At 54.8% G+C, this 23,791-nt stretch overlaps 3 protein-coding genes across 9 annotated transcripts in view; 1 reads left to right on the forward strand and 2 right to left on the reverse strand.

Moving 5' to 3' along the window:
• Nucleotides 1-17,629, reverse strand: NTF4 (neurotrophin 4). Of its 3 annotated transcripts, none has more exons than XM_013998616.3 (3): nucleotides 17,557-17,629; nucleotides 1,567-1,692; nucleotides 1-942 (listed from the first exon to the last, which is right to left on the reverse strand). In XM_013998616.3, exon 3 carries the CDS (start codon nucleotides 928-930, stop codon nucleotides 298-300), a length of 633 nt encoding a protein of 210 aa, XP_013854070.1. In that variant the 5' UTR covers nucleotides 931-942; nucleotides 1,567-1,692; nucleotides 17,557-17,629; the 3' UTR covers nucleotides 1-297.
• Nucleotides 5,357-10,956, reverse strand: KCNA7 (potassium voltage-gated channel subfamily A member 7). Its single transcript, XM_005664712.3, has 2 exons — nucleotides 10,344-10,956; nucleotides 5,357-8,467 (listed from the first exon to the last, which is right to left on the reverse strand). The coding sequence occupies exons 1-2, from the start codon at nucleotides 10,884-10,886 to the stop codon at nucleotides 7,652-7,654; spliced, it is 1,359 nt and encodes a 452-aa protein (XP_005664769.3). The 5' UTR covers nucleotides 10,887-10,956; the 3' UTR covers nucleotides 5,357-7,651.
• The window catches only part of SNRNP70 (small nuclear ribonucleoprotein U1 subunit 70), a 15,944-nt gene continuing 9,309 nt past the window's right edge, over nucleotides 17,157-23,791 (forward strand). For 2 of the 5 annotated variants that reach the window (XM_084961742.1, XM_084961744.1), the window contains exons 1-4: nucleotides 17,157-17,355; nucleotides 18,113-18,269; nucleotides 19,658-19,720; nucleotides 19,829-19,883. In XM_084961742.1, coding sequence (XP_084817868.1) covers nucleotides 18,123-18,269; nucleotides 19,658-19,720; nucleotides 19,829-19,883 — 265 coding nt within the window. In that variant the 5' untranslated portion in view covers nucleotides 17,157-17,355; nucleotides 18,113-18,122. Of the gene's footprint in view, nucleotides 17,356-17,647; nucleotides 17,757-18,112; nucleotides 18,270-19,657; nucleotides 19,721-19,806; nucleotides 19,884-23,791 lie in introns of those variants that run through there. The other 3 variants (XM_084961745.1, XM_084961746.1, XM_084961743.1) reach the window with 3 other exon arrangements.

Raw genomic sequence — 23,791 nt, forward strand, 5'->3', positions numbered from 1 at the left:
TTGATCTGACAAGTTGTGTATTAGAGCTGATAAACAGTAGGCGCTCAGAAAATATTGGCTATCATCCTCATCCTCATCCTCAAGTTCATCCAGGAGAACTCCTATTCATCTTTCAAAACCCCAGTGGGTTTCACAATCTATCTTGCCCAGAGTAAGCTCTCAAAATCGGAGAGCTGTGATTTTTGTGACCATTTGCCAATTTCCCAAACGGAGGCCCAGAGCAGCCAGGCCACCCCTGAGGTCTCTCAGCATCCAGCTCTCTTCTTCTTCTGCCTGCCCAGTGCCTGGGCATAGGCCTCAGGCCCGGCCAGTCCGGCTGAGGAGGGTGCAGACGCAGGCGGTGTCGATTCGAATCCATCGCCAGCCCACACGGCCCTGGGCATCAGCAGTCAATGCCCGCACGTAGGACTGCTTGGCCTTACATTCAGACACCCAGTGCCTCCGGTCCACGCCCCGGCAGCCCCCTCCACCCCCACCGGGGCCGTCCTCCCCAGCGCTGTCAGCCTTGCAGCGGGTTTCAAAGAAGTACTGGCGAAGGGGACTGCCACCAGCCGCAGGCACCTCACCCAGCACCTCCACCTCACGCCCACGCAGGTCCACGGCAGTCCGGCGGTCTGTCACCCAGCCGCTGACTGCATCACACACGGCCAGCTCTCCCCGGCGACTTGCTGGTGCTGTCTCGCTCACCCCCCGCCGACTGCGGTTGGCTGGGCTGCCGGCTGGCTCCCCAAAGGCCCCAGCCTCCAGCAGGAAGAGCAGGGGAGGCCCCGCAGGGGTACCCCTGGACAGGGCTACTCGGGGCGACAAGAGGTCCCATTCTGCGGCTGGAAATGGGGGCAGTGGTGAGGGCGGGGAGTAGGGCTCCATGGGGACACTGGGGAGGAGGAAAAGTAGGAGGATGGGGAGGGAGCCTGAGGGGTAGGGGAGCATCTCGCTGAGCACCTGAGGATACAGAGAGGGAACCTGCAGTTAGAGAGGAGGATAGCTTAGTGGAGGGACCGAAGGGAACTCCAAGGGGACCTGCGTGCCACCATCACGGGGAGGCCCTTGTATTGGAGCCCGATATTCTAGGACTTCGATAACGCCCCACTTCCAGATTCATGCTAATTCTTCTTCCATTATTAAGAATGGCCAATAAGCGCTAACATACAGGCTCAGAGAGGTTCGTGGCTTGCCTCAGGTCACGCAGCCAGCGAATGCCAGAGATGGGACTCACAGCCTGTCCAGGCCACTCTACTCTGCCATCCTGCCTCTCTCTAGCTTCCAGGAACCCTAAGCCCGGCAGCCTGGAGGAGGTTCGAGGTTCCAAAATTCTGAGAAAGATCAAGTCCCGGAATCCCAGGGAGACCCACGTTCAGCTTAAAACGGCCACTAAGAAGGCAAGACACTTCCTCTCAGGTGGGGCTTTGGTTTCCCTGTCCGTGAAAACGACCCAAGGCCTGGAGATGCTGGCAGGGGGCGGGGCTTGGATGTTTGCTGTTTCTCTAGAACATTCTGCAAGCCTGTGGGTTCTGGGACAGGGTGGCCCGGAGAGGACTGAAAAGCGGCATCGGGTGGTTACCAGACCTGTCAGCACCTCCTCCGCCTCCGAGCTCCAGGGCTGGGGGCCCCCGGGCTCCGGGGGGCCCCTGTGGGGGACACAGGTGGCCCCCTCCTTCCTGACATCTCAGGAGACACGGAGGGGGCAACCACCTAGGGGAAGAAGGGAACAGGCAGGTTACAGAGGCAAGTGGGGGAGGGGGCCTGAACCCCTGAAAGGTCCCCTTGTGGGTGTTCCTCTTAAAGCAGAGGGTACCCAGACTCAAGGCTGCACCCCCCTCCCAGAGGCCCCTGCCCTGCTCAGGTGATGGCTCCTGGATAGAAAGCAGATGGGGGGAGGAGCACTGAGGGTAGACGCTGAGGATGGAGGCTGGAAAAGATTACAGCCTCCTCGGCCCATTCATCTCTCAGACGGGGCGGGGGCGGAGCCGGCCTGGACACCCGGGTCCCTGAGGGCCCACACTTAAGAAGCCCTGGGTCCCCGGAGGCTGCTTGCTGGAATGTTCTCTCCTCGCAGGACAGGCCAGGGCCCGTCCAAGACTTCTGCTGCACATACCTGGAGTGGCTGCCTGCCCCGGCTGGGAGATGGGGAACCGGGGAAGGCGGAAGTGTGAAGAGGGCCACTCACTGACCCAAGCAGAACCGGGAGTCCGGGTTCCCGGCTGCCTCCGTTCTTAGATCGGCAGACCCGATTCCCGGCTAAGATCGGGAGTCCAGGGCCCCAGCTGCCTCCACCCTTAGGCGTCCAGGCTCTCGCCCCCTCCTCCCTCCGACCCAAGAGCCCCAGGGGCCCCGGCCGCCTCTTCCTTCAGGAGCCCAGGCCCCCAGCTCCCTTCCTCAGATGCAGGAGTCCAGGCCCCTAAATCCTTCTTCCCCAGACCCAGGGGTCCGGCCCCCCAGTGCCCTCCTCCTTCAGATCCCGGAGTTCTGGATTCAAGCCCGTCCTTCCCAGGTAGGCAGAAACGCGGACTCCCAGGCCCGTCCTCCCGCAGAAAGTTAAACTTGGGAGCCCGGACGCCGGAGACGGCGCCGCGGGTGACCGGCTGTCCAGCGGGGACACCTCCCTCCTGCCTCAGTTTCCTCCGCCAAGCCCCGCCCCCGCGGCCCCGCCCCCGCCCCTCCCCACCCGGGGGCCGGGCGACCCGGACACCCGCATCCTGGGGGAGGAGGTGCGCGGAGCCTCTTACCTGGGGCGCCCTCCTCGGTTCCCCCGGCTGCCCCCGGCGCGGCGGCGGCTCCTCCTCCTCCTCCTCCTGCTCCTGCTCGCTGGCTGCAGGGACGCCCGCTCGCCCGCCGGCTCCTCGCTGCACACGCTCCGGAGGGCCCGGGTCGGGGGCGGGGGCGGGGCGGCGCCCGACGGCGGAGGAGGGGCCGGGGGATCCCGCCTCCCACACGCGTGCCGGGACCTCGGAAGCCGGGCCTGGCTCGCTCAGCCCTCGGTCCGCCTCAGTCCCAGGAGGCCAGGCGCCAGCCCCCCTCCTCCCTCCGACCCAGGAGTCCGGGTCCCCAGCCCCCTCCTCCCTCGGCCCCAGGAGTCTGGCTGGACCCCCAGCCCCCTCCCCCCTCCGCCCCAGGGAGCGCAGCCCCCCAGCCCCCTCCTCTCTCACACCCAGGAGTCTGGGCCTGAGATTCCTTTGCGTTCTTTTGCCAGTGAAGTGTCAATCCCGGGCAGATTCCCACCCTCAGCGCTCATCCCCGACTCTCCCAAGAGCTCCGAGCCAGACATTAACCAGCTGGGCTCGGGCAGCGATAAGGCCGGATGCGCCCCAGGAGGAGCCGGGGATGTGGGGGGCTCTCCCACAGCAGCCCTCTCTGCTGGAATTTCCTGGGTGGGGACTGGGGAGAGGGGGCTCGTCCTGAGTTCAGATAAGAGAAACTCAAGGTATTCTAGGGCCCCGAGGTAGACAAAGAGGTGACATGGCAACAGAATGACCTGCTTCGAGGAAGAACGTGCAAAGTGACAGCTGAAGGGAGATGCGGGGGAAGGCAGAGAGATAAGGGAAAAGGGGGACAGATTCCCAGACGAAGAGGGAGACAGAGACCCGAGAGGGAGAGAGACAGAGCGAGACACGGATCCAGACACGCAGCCCCAGAAAAGGGGGAATCCCACAAGCGGGACAGAGACCCAGAGAAAGAGAGACCTTAAGACAGAAGCAGATCAGACGGGAGCTGGCCCTTCACCTCTCCCCCTGCAGCTATTTTCAGGAGGAAAGCTGACACTGCCTTGGCGGCGGGGTGGGGTGGGGTGGGGGGGGAAAGGCTCATCCCTACCCCTCCTTCAGCCTAAATATAGCATGGCAAGGTGGCAGGAAGGGTGTCCCCGGATTAGGGTGTTCCCCTCACCTCTCCCCAGTGCCCGCCAAGGCTACATAGAAGGCGGCAGCAGTTGTTTATTGGCCGTGGGGGACGGGCGCCTCCCAGTCTTTGAGTGTCCACTCAGGTCACTTTCCTGAATTCTCCATGCCCCCCCATCCCTGAGCACCCCACATGCCCTACCCCCTACCAGAGGAACTCTGTGGAACTTCCAGCCTCTGAAGGGGCAGTGGGGGTGAGTGTTCAAAGAAGAGTAACTGGGCAACAGTTTCTGTCCCCTCCTCTCTCCTTGGGTCTCTGTTGGGTCTCTGTGTCGTCCCCCCCCCGCCCCCATCTGGATCCCTACCCCCCTCTGTCAGGGTCTCTGTCCCCCTCTGTCTAAGTCTTTGTCCCCCTCTGTCTAGATCCCTGTCCCACTCTGTCTAGGTTTCTCTCTCCCACTGTCTGGGTCTCTGCCCCCCTCTGTCTGCATTTCTGTCCTTCTCTGTCTGAATCTCTGTCCCCCTTCATCAGGGTCTCTGTCTCCCTCGGTCTCGGTCTCTGTCCCCCTCTGTCTAGATCCCTGCCCCCCTCTGTCTGGGTCTCTGTCCCCCTCTTCCTGGGTCTCTGCCCCCCTCTGTCTGGGTCTCTGCCCCCTCTGTCTAGAGCCCTGTCCCCCTCTGTCTGGGCCTCTGTCCCTCTCTGTCTGGGTCTCTGCCCCCCTCTTCCTGGGTCTCTGCCCCCCCCCCGTCTGCGTCCCTGTCTTTGTCTCTTGTCTAGATCTCTGGTCTTGTCCCCCTCCTTGGGTCTCCGTCCTGCCCTGTGTCTCTCACCCCCTCCCAGGCTGCTGCCTCTCCTCTCCTGCTCTCCCTCCTCCCCTTGGGCCCCCCTGTCCTCTCTCCAGGTTTCAGTTCCTCTCTGGACGGCCTCATCCTATCTGGGTCCCGGTGCTGGGCTCTGTGCCTGCCTCTCAGACTCTGCCTCAGTGTCTGTCGCTGAGAGGGGGGTCTGTCTCCAAACGTCTCCGTTTCTATATCCAAATGTGTCGTTCTCTCCATTTCGGGGAGAAGTGCTATATTATTTAAAGGTTATATTATTTTTGACCTTTACCAAACACTTCCCACAATCTGTACCTTCATCTCTCTGTATAAAAAAGGTGGTGGATTAAATCAGGTGTTCCAAACTGAATTTCTTTTTTTCTTTTTCTTTTTTTTGCTTTTTAGGCCACACCCTTGGCATATGGAGGTTCCAAAGCTAGGGGTCTGATCAGAGCTACAGATGCCGGCCTACACCACAGCCACAGCAACGAGGGATCTGAGCCGGTCCGCGACCTACACCATAGCTCACGGCAACGCCGATCCTTAACCCACTGAGTGAGGCCAGGTATTGAACCCGAAACCTCGTGGTTCCTAGTTGGATTCGTTTCCGCTGCACCACGGCAGGAACTCCACACTGGTGCCTCTAAGTAAGATTTCACTTGACCAGAAAAGAAAAGTGGGAATTAGAGCTAAAAATAACAACTCTCTGTAAACCACTGAACGGATTTTAATAAATTAATACAAGTACTTTGAATGATACCTGGCGCATAGGAAGCCCGACATGTGTTAGGGATTTCACCGCTCCCCTCCACATCCTCCGCCAAATATGCCCTTTTAGCACAGAAAGACCTCTGAAAAGGTTTCGCTTTGTGACCTCAGGTGACACCCTCCCCTCTGAGCCTCAGTTTCCTCATCTGCGAGAAATGAGACTGTGGGACTCGGGAGGTCCCGTGCCTACCAGCAGGCTGGTGGGGCCATGTGGGGTCAGGCAGCTGGCCCACAGTCCTGCCCCACCCCCACCCTGGCACCTGCCACGCGACCTTGGGAAGCCACTCCCGTGCTCTAAGATGCTGGTCTCCCCCCAGGGAAAGAGAGTGGGCCCCGTAGCTTGTCTTAGGGACTTGTTGAGCTGCGGGAGGGTGGGGGTGGCACGCCCTGCCTGGGGATCCCTTTGTGATTCCATGGAATAGACTGTGTGTCGTGTGTCTCTCTCTGATTCAGGGGCGCTGACTTTTTCCCGCCTTTTTCTTTTCTCTCTCTCTCTCTCTCTCCTTTTTTTTTGCTTTTTAGGACCGCGTCTGTGGCATATGGAGGTTCCCAGGCTAGGGGTCGAATGGGAGCTGCTGCAGCTGCCGGCCTACACCACAGCCACAGCAACGCAGGGTCTGAACCGCTTCTACGACTCACACCACAGCTTACGGCAACGCAGGATCCTTAACCCACTGAGCGAGGTCAGGGATTGAACCCACATCCTCATGGATACTTGTCAGGGTCTTAACCTCCTAAGCCTCAACGGGAACTCCCTGGCTTTTTCTTTTTTTAGTTCTCTTTCTCGGGGGTGCTCTGGTCTCTTTCCAACTCTGGTCTCTGTCCCTCTCCCTCTAGGTCTCCGTCTTTCCCTCTCTCTAGGTCTTTGCTCCCTCTTTGGGTTTCTGTCCTTCTTTCTCGGGGTCTCTCAGGGTCCCTCCCTGGCGCTCTGCCCCCCTCCTTTGGGTTTCGTCCCCCCCGACCCCTGTCATGTCTGGACAGAGCAGTTCCTCCAGCCTCCCCCTTCCCTTGTGGCTCTGATCTCCATGTCTGGAAGCAAAGCCCGAGGGGAAGACCCACACAGAAGGGGTTTGAATGTCAAAACGAAGCAGGTGTGGGGTGAATGGAAGGGGCATCTCCGTCGTCCTAGTTCACCCAGAAGCCTTCTGTATCAACAGCTGAATCTACGGATACAGAACCTAGCCCCGTCCCGAGTGTCATGACATGGGACAAGCCAGTTCCGTGGGTCTCCCAGAGTCCACACACCACATCCACTCCTTGATACATGATTCCTCCCCAGTGCTGTTATCCTTGGGTACCGGTGCTACCACTAAATGCAAAACAAACCAACATGGCCCTATGGAGCTCACAGATACGGTCCGACTCAGTGACAGGACTCAATGACACACCTTGATGTAACGGCAACTCAACTCAGTAGGGCCCCACCAAACTCAAACCGTGGGATGAGCCAACTGAACTGGCCATACAAGACTCACCTGGTTAGACAACTCATTATGACTCGACTCAACGTGGCCCCGAAAAGCTTCCAGCAACATAACCCTGCACATTTCAACACAACGGAACACTGAAAGACTCCTACGGTTATACATTCCAACCCAGCTTAACCTAATGTGACCTAGACAGCTCGCGTTCTCTCACTCGACTCTTCGTATTTCTACATGACTCACAAGTTCACAGAACCTAAAATAACATGGCCCTAGAAGAATCACAAAGCCACGCAGTTTCCAACATCTCAACTCCACAACACCATGCATGAACACAAAATCAGTGCCAACAATGCCATGCGTGACCGTCTTATTTGATCCGACATGGCCCTAGGGGACTCCTAAAACCACAGAATCCTGCACAAGGCAATTGGACAAGACTCACTTGACTCGCAACCCAACCCAACCCAAAGCGGGACTTAGAAACCCACAAAACTGTCTGAGCAAACCTACCTCAAGGCCACCCCAGCAGACTCCATAAGCTTTGCACCATCCAATGCAATACAGACCAATGTAGCCTCCCCCTCAACTGGGCATAACCCACTGCCGTTCACTGTCACCGAAGAAGGTACCTGCAGGAACTACCCAACCACAACTCAAGAGCCAACAAGACCTCGTGTTCCCCGACTTCACTTAGTCCTTCCTAAACCCGGCGCCCTCCCCCCAACTTTCCCTTCTGCCCTTCCCTCCCTCCATCCCTCCCTCCCTCCCTCCGAGGAAGTATGAAGTCCTGCAGACCTCAACTGTCCCTCACACTTCGGTGACCATGTGTTTCCCAGGGGGGGCCCAGAGTGGAGGTGGGAGCTCAGGCACCTCGCCATCCACCAACCCGCCATTGACCTTGCCCTCCAGTGGGCCGCAGGGCTGCGTGTCCACATGGCTGTACATCCCAGCCTCTTCGTCATCTGTCTCCCGGTGGTAAAAGTAGCTGAAGTTGGAGACAATGACCGGCACAGGCAGGGAAATGGTCAGCACGCCGGCGATGGCACACAGAGAGCCCACTATCTTGCCACCCACAGTGACGGGCGCCATGTCTCCATAGCCAACTGTGGTCATAGTTACCACAGCCCACCAGAAGGACTCGGGGATGCTAGTGAAATGTGAGTCTGCCCGGTCGACCTCAGCAAAGTAGACTGCGCTGGAGAAGAGAACCACACCGATGAAGAGGAAGAAGATGAGGAGGCCCAGCTCGCGCATGGAGGCCCGTAAGGTCTGGCCCAAGATCTGCAGGCCCTTTGAATGCCGGGACAGCTTGAAGATGCGGAAGACACGTACCAGTCGGATGACGCGCAGGATGGCCAATGACATGGCTGGCTGGCCCACCCCCCGCTGCCGGGCCAGCTCGGTACCCAGTGCCACGAAGTAGGGCAGAATAGCCACGAAATCGATGAGGTTCATCACGTTCTTGAAGAAGGCTGCCTTGCTTGGGCAGGTCGCCAGGCGCACCAGCAGCTCGAAGGAAAACCAACAGATGCATAATGTCTCCACCACAAAGAACGGGTCATCGAAGGGCAAGCGAGGTGGGGGTCCAGGCACTGGGCTGGAGCCGTTCAGCCGGGCCGGGAACTGCAGGGAGGAAGGGGTTCAGGGAGGACCATGCCAGGGCTGAGACACACTGGAATGGCCATATTTGTTATTTAAATATTCAACTACTTTTTTTTTTTTTTTTTTTTTTTTTTTTGGCCATAACCACAGCATGCAGAAACTCCTGGGCCAGGGATTGAACTCGAGCCACAGCAGTGACAACGCTTGATCCTTAAGCCACTGAGCCACCAGGCAGCTCCCAACTACTTCTTTAAAAGTTGGTCATTAGCTGCTGCCCCCAGAACCCCAGTGATCCAGCTGTCACAGACTCCCTCCCAGGACCCCAGGGATCCTCCCTGGAAGGCTGACTTTAGGGTCCCCGATCTTCACTGACAGGGCCTCCTGAAGTGATACCTGAGGGGCTCAACCTTTTCCCTCCCATCATCTTGCTCCCAGCGTTGAATTTCCAGATGGGGAGGGTCTCAGCCCTGGCCCTACTCCCTAGGGCCCCGCCCTCCGCAAACCCAGCCCGGATCCACCCATAAGGGTAAACATCTTATCTTTATGCTAAATCCCGGGCCCATCCTCTCACTGCCCTTAGTTCCACTCTATGATAAATGGATTCCTCCTTCTCCAGCCCTCCTTCCCTGTCCTCAGCTCCCTCCGAGGCTTTCTTCAGTCCCCAGCTCTCCGTGCCTCCAGCCCATCCTTCTTATTGGTTAACTTCACCCGCAGAGACCACCCCCCCGATGTTTCAGTATCTTCTTACAGCTCAGTTTTGATTTTTTTTTTTCTTTTCTTAGGGTGGCACTTGGGGCATATGGAAGTTCCCAGGCTAGGGGTCGAATCGGAGTTATAGCTGCTGGTCTACGCCACAGTCACAGCCAACACAGGATACCAGCTGCATCTGGGACCTACAGCTCACGGCAACGCCAGATTCTTAAACCACTGAGCGCGAGGTCAGGGATCGAACCCGCAATCTCATGATCACTCGTCGGATTCGTTTTTCACTGTGCCACAAGGGGAACTCCCTGAGTTTTTTTTTCCTTTGCCTTTTTTTTTCCCCTGCACCCACGGGATACGCTAGGGGTCAAATGGGAGCTACAGCTGCCTGCCTATGCCACAGCAACGCAGGATCCGACCATCTGCGACCTACACCACAGCTCACAGCAATGCCAGATCTTTAACGCACTGAGCGAGGCCAGGGATCGAACCCACAACCTCATGGCTACTAGTCGGATTCTTTTCTGCTGTGCCACAATGGGAACTCCTCAGTTTTGATTTCTTTTTTTTTTTTTCTTGCCTTTTTTCTAGGGCCACTCCCGCAGCATATGGAGGTTGGTTTCCAGGCTAGGGGTCTAGTCAGAGCTGTAGCCACTGGCCTACGCCAGAGCCACAGCAACGCTGGATCCGAGCCGCGTCTGCAACCTACAGCTCACAGCAACGCCAGATCCTTAACCCACTGAGCATGGCCAGGGATCGAACCTGCAGCCTCATGGTTCCTAGTCGGATTCGTTAACCACTGAGCCATGATGGGAACTCCAGTTTTGATTTCTGAGTACACCTGTCTTCCTGTGCTCCCGGCCCTTCACAAGCTTGGTTTCTCACCTACCATACCTTCTCATAAGTCAGATGCTCCTGTTCAGATCCTCAGGCCCCACTCCATGAAGCTATGCCTTCCGGGGCCTCCAACCTAGCCTTTAAAGGTAGAGTCTCTCAAGGCCCCTTCCTCACCAGTGATGGGCCAGGTCCTTCTCCCCAGGTGCCCAATCCCTTGCCCACCCACAGCAAGGCCCCACCTTCCCGATGGGCCCCGCCTCCCATTGCCCCTACCCCACCTTTTGATTGGCCAGGGCCCCGTGGATCCCATCCAACTCCTCCCCAGCCCCGCCTCTCCACCCAGGCCCCGCCCCCTCACCGGGCCAGCAGCAGCTGCAACAGCCGCGAGCCCCGGGCTATCACGGTCATTGCGGAAGTCCGGCAGCGTCTCCAGGCAGAAGACGACGATGGAGACGAGGATGACGAGCACGGAGACGACGGCGAGCACGCGCGCGGCCTGCGAGCTCTCGGGGAACTCGAAGAGCAGCCAGAGCTGGCGCGCGAAGGCGCGGCGGGGCAGGGGACGCTCGGATGGCAAGGGGCAGCCCTCGTCCTCGCGCAGGCGCGCTAGCGCCGCAGCGCCCAGCCCGTAGAAGGCCACCTCCTCCAGGAAGACGTCGAGCGGCACGTGCGCTGGCCGCCGCAGCCGCCCGCCCGACTGGTAGTAGTAGAGCACCGCGTCGAAGCTGGGCCGGTGCCGGTCGAAGAAGTACTCGCGGCGCGTGCCGTCATAGAAGCGGCTGCGGCGCACCGGGTCCCCGAGCAGCGTGTCGGGGAAGCGGCCCAGCGTGCGCGCCCGGGTCTCGAAGCGCAGCCCCGCCACGTTGAGCACCAGCCGCTCGCAGCAGCCGCACGGCTCCATGGCGCGCGCTGCCCCGGCGACCCGCGGGCGGACGTGTGGCCCCGACGCCCGACCCAGCCCGGCCCTGCCCCGCCTCGGCCGCCGCCGCCGCCCCAGCCTGGTGTCCGATGTCCACGCGTAAAAATAGCCCAGCCGTGCGGCCAGGGCGCGGGGGAGGGGGCGCCATGACCCCCGCGGGGTAGAGGGCGGCGGCGCGCCCTCTGCTGGGGTGCCCGCCCTCCCACCTACCCCCCACCCCCAGCCGCTGCCGCGCTGCGCTTTCTCTGGGTCCATCCCTTCTTCGGGCCCCCTTTTCCTCTGTCTGCCGCTTAGGATCTCTGTCCTTCGACTCTCCGAGTTTCCGTGTGCGTGTCTCGTCTATTTCTTAACGAGTTGTCTATTGCAGTCACAAATTCCCACCTCCTTCTCTTGTTTGTCTCTGCATCTGGCTTTATCTTCGTTTTGTGTCGTTCTGTATCTCTGATCTCAGAAATCTATCTCTATCTCTATGGGTCATGGAGCAGAATTTTGCCGTTGTAGGGTCATCTATGTCTGGTGATTTCTCTAGTCTTAGTCTTTCCAGATCTTCGTCTTCGTTTTAATTCTTGTCTGTCTGTCTCTGTTTATCTCTCGTCTCCCTTGGTCTCTGTCTCTCCCCTCTGACTGGGACTCTTCTCTCATTATGTCTTAGCTCTCTGTCTCTGCCCCTGGATTTTCGGGGCTCCCCTTTGTGTCTTTCTCTTTCTCTGTATTTCTCTGTCGGCAGGCTTCTGGATGACTTGGGGTCTTGGAGTCGTATCTCTGAATCTTTCTCTGACTGGCACTCTAGGTTGGCTCTGCCGCTGTCCTGGTGGTTGCCCTAACCTGGGGACGCTCCAGCAGCTGCAAACCATGAGCATGTTCCCCCCCCCCCCCGCTGCGCGTCTCCCCTCCCTACACACACACCCGGTCCCTTCGCTGTGGTCTCCCCCCAGGGTCTCCACTTAGATACGCTGCCAGATTTTCTGAGAACTAGCAAGGCCTGAGCTGTAGCCCTGAATAGTGCAAAAGGAGGCTGGGCCTGCCAGGAACAGGAAAGGGGTGGGCTCGGGAGAGGCCGCAGGGTCACTCGAAGGGACCTAAGGACAGACAGACGATGGCCTTCCAGCCACCAGTGTCCTATGACACTGCGTAAAAATAGATCCATCGGATGCGCTTTGGGGGAAGTGATGGGGCTTGGTCACTGGGACTCCTGGAAATGAGGCCCCGCGCGCCCTCTGCTGGAGGGAGTAGAGAGAGACACTAAAGGTTTCAACTCCCTAGGAATTCTGGCACTTTTTCTTCCGGTCTACAGTCTGAGATGCAATGTAATCATCCATACAGATTTTGGTGTCCCCGTCTCTGTGTTTGTGTCCCTCTCTTTCATGGTCTTTGGCCCTCCCTGTGTCTGGGCCTCTGGCCCCACATCTCTCTGGTTTTTTTCTTTCCCCTTCTCTCTGGCCCCTGTGTCCTTTCTTCTCCCTCTTCTCCCCATTCTCAGAGCCCACAGAGGCCCCTCTTTGTGGGTTTCTGAACTCCCGGTGTGAAGTGATCCCTCCTCCTCCTCCTCCTCCCAGCAGCCCTATCTCTTACACCCTCTGAGCCTCAAGATGGGTGCTCCTCCTTGCCCCTTCCAGGCAGTTCTTCCTCCCTCAGCTCCTTTGAAGCTCAAGCTTATCCATGAACACCTGTTCCCAGCCTTCCTTAAAGAACGCACACCTGGAGTTCCTTGGTGGCTCAGCAAGTTAAGGATCTGGTGTGGTCACTGCTGCAGCTCAGGTTGCTGCTATGACTTGGGTTCAGTGATCTTTGGCCTGGAACTTCCACGTGCCACAGGCCTGCCCCCCCCCCATCATTCTTTTCCCTTCTGGCCACTCCCACTCTTTCATGGAAGATTTTCTTTCTTTTTTTTTTTTTAGGGCCGCACCTGCGGCATATGGAAGTTCCCAGGCTAGGAGTCGAATTGGACCTGTGGCTGCTGGCCTATACGCCACGCCTCAGCAACATGGGATCCAAGCCGCATCTGCGACCTACACTACTGATCATGGCAACACTGGATCCTTAACCCATGGAGCTATGACAGGAACTCCCAACACTTTTTTTTTTTTTTTAAAGACTGCACCTGCACCATATGGGAGATTCCAGGCTAAGAGTTGAATTGGAGCTACAGCTGCTAGCCTATGCCACAGCCACAGCCATGTGGGATCCCATCAGTGGATCTGAGACCTAGGCAGCAGCTCGTGGCAATGCCGACTCCTTAACCCACTGAGGGAGGCCAGGAATCGAACCCACATCCTCATGGATGCTAGTCGGGTTCTTAACCTGCTGAGCCCAAACGGGAACTCCCAGATCACATTGTCTCTATCCATGCATCTGTTGATGGCAGCTTAGGTTGCTTCCATATCTTGATACTGTCTCCTCCTTGAAGCACTTGCCTTCTTGGCTTCCTGGTTTCCCCCCTACATTTGCCATCATGCCTACTCTGTCTCCTCTGCAGTCTTCCTGCTTTATCTGGATTCTGATGGGTCTCAGGACTTGGTCCTTAGACTTCTTTTTTTTTTTTTTTTTTTTTTAATTTTGATGTTTCTTCTTAATGCCTTTTTTTTTTTTTTAATTTTGCTTAGACTTCTTCCCTTCTCCATCTTCTCTCCTCTCTTAGCTGAGCTCATCCAGTTACATGGCTTCAAATACCATCTCTCTTCCAGTGACTCCCAAATGTAGGTCTCCAGTCGCAAGCTCTTCCATGATTGCTGTATCTTCCAACTTTCAACTCCACAGCTCCATCTGAGTGGCAAACAGACACCTCCGGTTTGGGGGGTTTTTGTCTTTTTAGGGCAGTGCCTGTGGCATATGGAGGTTCCCAGGCTAGGGGTCCAATCAGAGCTGCAGCTGCAGCTGCCATCCCATGACACAACAACAACCTAAGCTCCCTAGCAATGCAGGATCCAAGCTGTGTCTGTGACCTACACCACAGCTCACAGCAATACCGGATCCTTAACCCACTGAGCGAGGCCAGGGATTGAACCCACATCCTCATGGATACTAGGCAGGTTCATTACCACTGAGCCATGACGGGAACTCCCAAACAGACATCTCTGACATGTCCAAACCCAGAACTCCTCAACAATCCCACTCTTCCCTTGGCTTCCCTCTCTAAACCACTGACGCCATCAATCAGCCAGTTGCTTAGTCTACAAATCTGGGAGAGAGGATTATTATTATTAATGGAGGATTAGCGTCATTAAAATTTTTTCTTTAAGCTTGTTATTTTGAAATCATTTCAGAGCGACAGACAGGTTGCAAAAAATAGTACAAACTTCCCACAAATCCTTCGCCCAGCTTTTGCCAACGCCAACTCCTTACATAACCATAGTACAATTATTTGTCAGGAAATTAACAATGGTATAATACTATTACCCAATAATGTGGAGTTCCCATTGTGGCTCAGTGGAAACCAATTTGACTAGCATCCATGAGGACGCAGGTTCGATCCCTGGCTTCGGTGGGTTAAGGATCCGGTGTTGCCGTGAGCTGTGGTGTAGGCTGAAAGTCTACTGGGATCTGCATCGTCTGGGAGCTATAGCTCGATTCAACCCCTAGCCTGGGAACCTCCATATGCTGCGGGTGCGGCCCCAAAAAGCCAAAAAAATAAAAATAAAATAGCAAATAATGTTACACACCTTATTTGAATCTCACCAATATTCCACTAATGTTCTTTCTTTCTTTCTTTATATTTTATTTATTTTTATTTATTTATTTATTTTTGTCTTTTTGCCATTTCTTGGGCTGCTCCCGCGGCATATGGGAGGTTCCCAGGCTAGGGGTCTAATCGGAGCTGTAGCTGCCGGCCTATGCCAGAGCCACAGCAACTCGGGATCCGAGCCGCATCTGCGACCTACACCACAGCTCACGGCAACGCCAGATCATTAACCCACTGAGCAAGGGCAGGGATCAAACCCGCAACCTCATGGTTCCTAGTCGGATTCGTTAACCACTGCACCACGACGGGAACTCCCTATATTTTATTTCTTTTTTTTTTTTTTTTGGTCTTTTTTAGGGCCGTTCCTGCGGCATATGGAGGTTTCCCAGGCTAGGAGTCTAATCAAAGCTGTAGCCGCCAGCCTATGCCAGAGCCACAGCAACATGGGATCCAAGCCGCGTCTGCAACCTACACCACAGCTCACGGCAACGCCAGATCCTGAACCCACTGAGCAAGGCCAGGGATCGAACCCACAACCTCATGGTTCCTAGTTGGATTCGTTAACCACTGAGCCATGATGGGAACTCCTGTTCTTTTTTTTTTTAAAGAATGCAAATTAGGTCTGTCTGTCTCTTGATCAAAACCCATTAGTAACTTCCTATTTCATTTCCAATAAAATCTGCCCTCTCTCTCATGGAACGCTTTATTCAGGCAAGGATCCGCAATGGCTGCTACAACCAGGATAAGAGGAGCTTGGGAACAGTAGCAAAGTCCCACTGCTCAGATTACCAAGGAGAATATGTACCTTTGCCAGGAGAGATCTGGTAGCTGGCACCCTGACCAGGTGACTAACTCAGCATCATAATACCAGGACCATCTGACATCAGGCACTTCCAGATGTGATGAAATACCAGACATGATGCAATACAAAGTCTGCAGTATCACCCGAGTAATGTTCTTGCCAAAAATGTTCAATATCAGTCTATGAAAACCTTTAGACTCAATTTCCAGTTTATGGGCAAAATGGGGATAGTGGAATGAACTAAATTCCACGAGGAAATAATCAGACAAAGTCAGAATGCAGGACATAGGACTGCACACCAAACTCGGGGGAAAACAACAACATAACGCAGTGTGTGTGTGTGTGTGTGTGTGTGTGTGTGTGTGTGTGTGTGTGTCTATTCTATGTTAAAGAGGCGAGAGAGACATGATAACCAAATAAACGCGTGAACATTGACTGGCTCCTGTTTCAGATTAAGATAGAGTTCTCATGAGTCAACTGGGAAAATCTGAATAGGGGCTGGATAAACTTTCTAAGAGGTGAAAATAGCTGTGTTGTTGGGCAGAGGATGCCATTATTCTTAGGAGACATGCTGAAGCATTTAGAGGTGCAGTGTCTCAGCCATTTACTATCCAATGGTACTAAAAAAAAAATACATTATTATTAGCTTTATTTTTCTTCAAACTTTTTATTTTGAAGTAATTTTAGAATTATGGAAAAGTTCCAAAAAATAGTGCAGAGTTCCCACATACATATACACAGAAAGCAAACGTGTCTATGTATACGTTATCTGTTTTTTAAGCCATGCCCATGGCATGTCGATGTGCCCTGGCCAGAGGTGGCACCTGCTCCACATCAGCAACCCAAGCCAATGCAGTAACAATGCTCATTCTTAACTTGCTGCGCCACGAGAGAACGCTTCAGGATATTTTTTTTAAGTAGCATGATATTAGCCATTTAAATTTTGTAGTAATTTCTGTAATTATTATCAAACAGGCAATTGAATCTATTCCCCAAACTTCAAATATTTTAACTTCTTACAGGTCTACAGGGCCCTAAATAATCCGCCAGCTCTCTGCTCTCTCAGCCAACATGAGATTCCCACTTTCCGCCCCAATTCAGGACCTTTGCACTTGCTGTTAAACCCGCCCAGATCTCCCTTCCATCAGTCTCCTTCTCCAGAAGGACCTAGTTCTAAAATAACCCCTCTATCCCCGCCCATTCCCGTACTCGGCCCTATTTTTCTTTACTGTGTTGGCCACCGTCCGAAATTTATCTTTTTAAGTGCCTTTATTGTCTCCCTCAGTACAATGTAAGCTCCAAAAAGGAAAAGACTTCGCTTCAGTCGCATGGTATATCGCCAGAGCCCAAACAACGCCACGCACACATTGGGCGCTCAATGAACAGTTACTGATTTCCTAGGTTAAGGAATCACACTGTTCACGTAGGAACTCTTTGCCAGGCGGCGGAAGGATATTTCAGTGTGAAAGACGTTACAGGCATGCGCGCAAGATCCGGGAAGTGTGTAAGAAAAGGCGTGGAGCATCAAGAGTCTCGCGGACAGAGGCAGTTGGAGCCCTGAGCGCGAGGTGAAAGGGGACCGCTTGGGGCGGAGCGCGCGTGCGCACTGTGACCTTCATCCCGCCGCGGCAAAGGAGTTTAAGGTGCCGGAAGGCGGGGTAGTGGCCTCGCGCGTGCGCAGTGCTCGCAGCGGCGCCAAGGTTCCTGTGTGTGGGTTGCACTTGACTCGCGCGGCGCGTGCGCAATAGGGTCGGCGGAGGGATTTGAGGCTGGTTCCACCCCTTGCCCCTGTCGCGAGCCGAGGCCGCGCGGGCTCGTGAGCTGTGGCCTGGTGCGCGCGCTGGGCGGGCGACAGAGACTGAGAGACGCGGTCGCCGTCTGAGTCGAAGCTAGAGCTAGAGTACCTGCTGCTGTGGGGCCGCCGCGAGCCCCTGGACCGTCGCCAGGCCGAGGAGGGCGCCGCGCGGCGGGTGAGTATGACTGAGTGGCCTTACCGGGTGCGGGGCCGCTACCCACAAGCCCCTGCGGTGGATCCCAGTCCCTTCCCCGGGGCCGGGCAGTCTTCCCGCGCCACCGCCACCACAGAACCTTTTTGCACGCCTTACCCAGAGTTCTCCGGTCACTTAGGCTTTTTCCATAGTCCCCCTCCCCCGCCCTCAGCGGTCACTTACCCACAGGCCTTTGCGCTGTGTTGCCTTTTTTCGTCCTCGCTTCCCTTCCGTCCTGGACCCTTACCCACAATCCACTTCGCCTGCGGGGCCTAGATCTATTACCCACAACCCCCTGGCTTGAGAGGTTTGCTGTTTATGACTGACCCCTTCTCCTGATCAGAGACCTCTTGCGGTCCTCCCCCTATAACCTTTTATCCAAGGTGCGGGACCACCAGCCGCCACGGCCCTAGACCTCCTTCCTCGGGATCCTTGATGCCCCACAAGCCCCCAGGGACCTTCAGCCCCGCAGTTCCTTGCTCAGGACTTCACTGCTCGGAAACCTGTTTTCAGTCTTTGTTTCTCTTCTCTTGCCCTCCCCCTCCCCTCCCGTTCACACAGCCCTCCCTCTAGAATCTGCTTGCCCCTGTGATTAAGGATCGATCGCGCTCTGTGTCCTTACAGGAGACTTTGAGATTTTTGTCCGTGTTTCTCTCTTTTCTTGGGAGGCAAGGGATTGATAGGGGCTTCATCTCCCCCAGCCCACCCTAACATAAGATGGTCCTGCTTCTGCTCTCAGACTTGGCACGATGACCCAGTTCCTGCCGCCCAACCTTCTGGCCCTCTTTGCTCCCCGTGACCCCATCCCATACCTGCCACCCCTGGAGAAACTGCCACATGAAAAACACCACAATCAACCTTACTGTGGCATTGCGCCCTACATCCGAGAGTTTGAGGTGAGTTCACTGAAGAGGCTTGGAGTGGGCTGGATCGGGGAGTCTGGTCTCTGGCGATTTTCTAGCTGTGTGATTGAGGAAGGTGGCTTTTATCCTGTTTCCCTGTCTTAGATTGGTAACACAGCCCTTGTAGGGCTTTTGTGAAAATTCAGTAACTACCAGTTGAGGATTCAGACTCTCGAGTTAGGTAGTCCTTGGTGCGCCATTTATCGGTTGCGTGATGATCTTGGGCAAGAGGTGTATCCTCTAACTGCTGTGATTTTTTCCCCCCCCATGTTTAGCAAGGGAATATTAGTGTCTTTGATGTAATTTGATGGAGAATTGACTGTTTGTTTGTTTTTTTTTTTTAACGTTATGGGGCTTGACGCCAAGCAGTCAGTAAACATCAATTATTTCTTAACGTATAATGACCATTTTGGTCATTAATATGGTGAAATTTGTAAAGGGTTAGCACTTGGTGATTGGTGCATTGAAGACCACAGGCTTGAGAATTGCAGCTTTGTACCTGCAGGGTGAACAGAGATAAATGGCTTTGGCCCATGGGCCTCGGTTTTTTCATTTTCGAAATTGGGTTAACAACATCCACCTGTTGAGGTGCATCGGCGGACACCCGAGAAGTGCTGGCACACAGGAGTCAGAAGAAGAAAGTTCTGGCATCAGGTGGGAACGGGGAGGTGAAGGAAGTTGTGGAGCAGAAGTTTAGTACAGAGGTGACAGGAGGTTGGCTCTATAGTAGTATTTGCCAGCCTCGGTGAACCGGTATTTGGAAAATATGACTAGCCAGTTAAGTCAATGCAGTAGTTACAGGCTGGCGGCAGATGTGGTCATGTGACAGTTACTGTTTAATGAGTGCTCGCCGAGACCTTCAGGAACTACCCTGGCCCTCAGAAGGTGTCCAGTTGTTTGCCTCTGAGCACTGCACTGTCAGCTTCTTTTGCTTCAGGCCTGGTCCCAATTCTTATCTGTGATTAAGGACAAGTCTGCTGCAGAGTGGTGCTTTTGATAAACACAAGGATTATTTTCACTTTCTAGTATTTTTAGAGAAAGGCTACAAAGTTAAAAAAAAAACAAATCAAATTTCATTTGTTGAGTTCAACAGATATAAAGCTACTCTGTCAGATTGCTGTCGAGGTTTCTGAATACTTAATGCCAGTTTCTGTAGTTCTCTTGTCACAGACCAGTAACAGTTCCCAGATAGCATGGGGCATGGATCATGCTTTGATTTGCACCATTCCCCCACCTCCACTGGCCTAGGAACTGGCTGTGTTTGCACACATGCGTGTGTGTACAAGCGCAGGGGCGTGGCTGAGATGCTCATTATTTCCTGGATGGCGTCCCTTGCTATTTTCCCCTGTCCCTCCCACCCTGTCACCTCTTTTTGTTCCCAGGACCCTCGAGATGCCCCTCCTCCAACTCGAGCAGAAACCCGGGAGGAACGAATGGAGAGGAAGGTATGTCACGTTTGCCTCATGGCCCCGTATCTTCCTTTTGCCTCTTCCCTCTTCCCTGACATCAGGGCACGTCTCTGTGTATTCAGTGGTCTGCCCTTTTTCTCACAGAGACGAGAAAAAATTGAACGGCGACAGCAGGAAGTGGAGACAGAACTCAAAATGTGTAAGTCTCTCTCTCCTCCTTTCATGTGTCCGAGTCGAGCACGCTTGTGTTTCTCTCCCCCAGGTCCACCCCAGGACTCTAATTTGGGAAAGTGAGTTCAGTTCACTTTCTTAGCTCCCTCCCTTTGCCAAGCACTGTATTTGGTTTAGGCATTTACGCAGGCGAGTGTGGAGTAAGGGTGGACAGCCAGGGAGCCTTGGGCTGCATCCTGCAGGGGCCTGCCCTTGGACAGGCCACCACGGCCCGGCCTCATCTCCCAGCGTTAGGCAGCGAGGTCTGGCCGAGTGAGAGGTCCTGGCTCCACCGTAGCACCCTGACCTTGGGCTGGGGGTGTTTCCTCCCTTCCAGGCGCAGGAGGAATTGGAGTCCGGGATAGGCAGCTGTTTATCAGACTTCACAAGAGGGTCATACATCAGCTCACATGGCCCTTTCTTGTTAGAGCGAGGGCTTTATAGTGTGAAGACTTGGGTTTTCTTTCCTCTTGTACTCGGGAGGCTGAGGTGAATCACTTCCCTAAGAACCTCATTCCCAGAGTTGCTCGTTCCTTAGGGAGCTAATGCCAGTGCCTTGGGTAGATCTAGGGAGAGCTCTCTGAGCCTGGCACTCACTGCCTTCTTGTCTTTCCTGATGCCTCGAAGGCATCGCAAACCACAGTCAGGATTTCCTCTCTCCGCCAAGCCGATTGTCTTTGGATCTTTCCTTCACTGGAACGTGGTCATCTAGCTTTGCGAGTTATAACTTCAGCTGTTGCCATTCTGTTGGTTTTAACACCTTTTTCTTTTTTCTTTTTTTTTGGCTTTTTGCTATTTCTTGGGCCGCTCCCGCGGCATATGGAGGTTCCCAGGCTAGGGGTCTAATCGGAGCTGTAGCCACCGGCCTACGCCAGAGCCGTAGCAACGTGGGATCCGAGCCGCGTCTGCGACCTACACCACAGTTCACGGCAACGCCGGATCGTTAACCCGCTGAGCAAGGGCAGGGACCGAACCCGCAACCTCATGGTTCCTAGTCGGATTCGTTAACCACTGCGCCACGACGGGAACTCCCTTTAACACCTTTTTCTTACTGTTCCTCAGTCTGTCACCCAGCCCTCTCCCCATTATTCTCTCAGTGTTACCGATCTGAGCCTTCTGTCTGTGCCCCTCACCATCCAGGGCCCCTCAGCCCGGTCAGGCAGGTTTACCTACATCTCTGTCCCCACCGCTTTTAAAAATAAAACTCTGGGAGTTCCCGTCGTGGTCCAGTGGTTAACAAATCCAACTAGGAACCATGAGGTTGCGGGTTCAATCCCTGGTCTTCCTCAGTGGTTTAAGGATCCGGCATTGCCACGAGCTGTGGCGTAGGTCACAGAATAGGTCACAGACGCGGCTCGGATCCCACGTTGCTGTGGCTCTGGCGTAGGCTGGTGGCTCCAGTTGGACCCCTAGCCTGGGAACCTCCATGTGCCTCGGGTGCGGCCCTAGAAAAGGCAAAAAACCCAATGACTCTGGGATGGTATTTTTCTCTGCTAGCAGCTTTTTGTTTCCAGCATAAAGACCAGAGCCCCTGCCCAGCGAGGAGGCGCTCTGCCTCTGCTCCCCCTGCTCCAGGCAACACTGGCCTCTTCTCCTGTGGCATCCTTCTGGGGGCTCTCCTGTCATTGGCCCAGGGTGTTCTCCCAGTCTTAGATGATGGACACCCTGGTTTATATGGAACTGCCCTTTGTCTCTGCCCGAGTCACTCCTCAGGGAAGCCTTTTGTGACTCCCTTGTTCGGGTGGAGTCCCCTTGTACACCGAACACCCTGGTTCCTGCTGCAGGCCGATCACTTCAGTCTGCAGGAGAGGTTCGCTGATGAGCATGTATCTCCATAGTGGCTTCCACGGGCTCCGGGGAGGCAGGGTTTGGATGGAATTTTGCTCTCAACTGTGGCCCCTGCTTTTAGAGGACCTGCACTCCAAACTGCTGGCACAGTTAACTCAGGGGAACCTTTCAGCTCTGCCGCTGGGTACAGGCCCTCTAGTCCAATCCCTAGGAGTTTTAACCCCGTTGCTGCTACTTACTGCTGTGTGGCCTTGGATAAATCGCTCTTGTTGGAAGTTGTTTTCTATACTTTAAGAATGCGGTCTTGGCATGTTAAGTGATGCCGCAGAAGCCGTCAGCTGAATTTAGAACGTGGGAAATTATATAGGACAAACTTACGATCCAGTTTCTTTACTCTTAAAGAAGTGGTTAAGGAAAATCAAACGGATTAAAGAGGATCCGTTTAAATGAGCCAACTGAAAATCCAGTTTTTGAAACAGCTCAGGATGTTTGAACACTGGACGCTGGGTCTCAGTGAGGTTAGGGAATTAACCATAACTTTTTAAGGTGTCATAATAGTAGTATGGTTACTCCCCCCCCCCGCAAAGTTTTCATCAACTACAGTGACTTACTTGAGTTTTTTTTTTTTTTTTTTTGTATTTTTGCCTTTTTCTTGAGCTGTTCCCACGGTGTATGGAGGTTCCCAGGCTAGGGGTCAAATTGGAGCTGTAGCCACCGGCCTACGCCAGAGCCACAGCAACGCGGGATCTGAGCCGCGTCTGCGACCTACACCACAGCTCGCGCAACGCTGGACCCTTAACCCACTGAGCAAGGCCAGGGACTGAACCCGCAACCTCATGGTTCCTAGTTGGATTCGTTAACCACTGCGCCACGATGGGAACTCCGGATTTGATTTTAATGCTGGTTGGAGGGGTCCCCTTGGGGCTTGGATCCCATGGTGCTGTGGCTTGGCTGTGGTGCAGGCCGGCAGCTGCAGCTCTGATCAACCCCTGGCCTGGGACCTGCCATATGCTGTGGGTGTGGCCGTAAAACAAAAAATGAAAAAACCATCGGGGTAGAGTGGGAGCCTCTCACAAGTGCTGTAGCCATGTGGTGCTAACTGAGGCCGGTTCATGGGGGTTCATTTTTTCTGTTACCCATTTCCTTCGCTGTTTGAACGTCCCTGTGATAGAAAGGGGGGAGGGATCCAGTGCAGTAGGGTTCTCTGCTCCTGAGAGCCTCCATCCCCAGGTACCGAAACTTGCTGCGCTTTGGCCTTTCTTCAGGTACGTGGGTGCTCTTGGCTCAGCTGCGCTGGCTTTTGCTTTTGGTCCCACTCCTGACCTTTGGGTTAAGCAGAAACCATGGTGCTCATGCAGTACGCCTGCGTGGTTTCCGCTCTCATCTGCTGGGCACTCGTGGCATCTGTCAGTCTTCCTTCAGCAGTACATGAGCGCCGGGAAGGCAGGGGCCTCTTTGTCGCGTTCCCCAGCACCTACGAGAGTTCCAGGTGCAGAGCAGTGACAAAGAATAATTTGGATGAATGGATGCAGGTGGGGGCATCTGGGCACAGAAAATGACAGCCCGGAGGGAGGAGGTAGGGTGAGGCATCGTGGGGCAGGCACAGATGGGGTTACCGTCACAGGCCGCCAGCAGTTTCCAGGCAGTGTTGGTTACCATCACGTTCAGGTCCCAGCAGTGTCCGGGTAGTTTTTCTTAAGTTTGGGTTCAGTCTTCTGCTTTTCAAGGAATTCCCTGAGATCATTTCGAACTTCATTTACCTTTGCAGCTAGACCCTCTCATGGGAAACAGATCTGTGACTTTTAATGCAGTGGCTTCTTAGAGAACGCACACTCTTCCCGGGAGGCCAAGGCATGGGGTTCCTTGGGGGGCTAGGCTGTGAGGGCTGAAAGCCAGCCTTGGCTTCTGTGCTGCTCTGACGCTTGCCCCTCTCCCATGCCTCAGGGGTTGGTGTTACTTCCTTTTGCAAAACGGTGGTAAGTAACTCTGTGTCGAGCAGGACTGGCCCACCGTGTGTTCTGGAGATGATCGCACGCCTCCTTGCCTCCCGTTCTCCTCGGAGGTGGCAGGTTCTTCTGCGGGCGGCACTGTGTTGTAGAAGAACCGTCT

The sequence above is a fragment of the Sus scrofa genome, chromosome 6 (assembly GCF_054392235.1).
Source record: "Sus scrofa isolate SSC_HxYL_T2T_F1_AM1 chromosome 6, Sscrofa_HxYL_maternal_Yorkshire_Landrace_v2.0, whole genome shotgun sequence".
NCBI lineage: Eukaryota > Metazoa > Chordata > Mammalia > Artiodactyla > Suidae > Sus > Sus scrofa.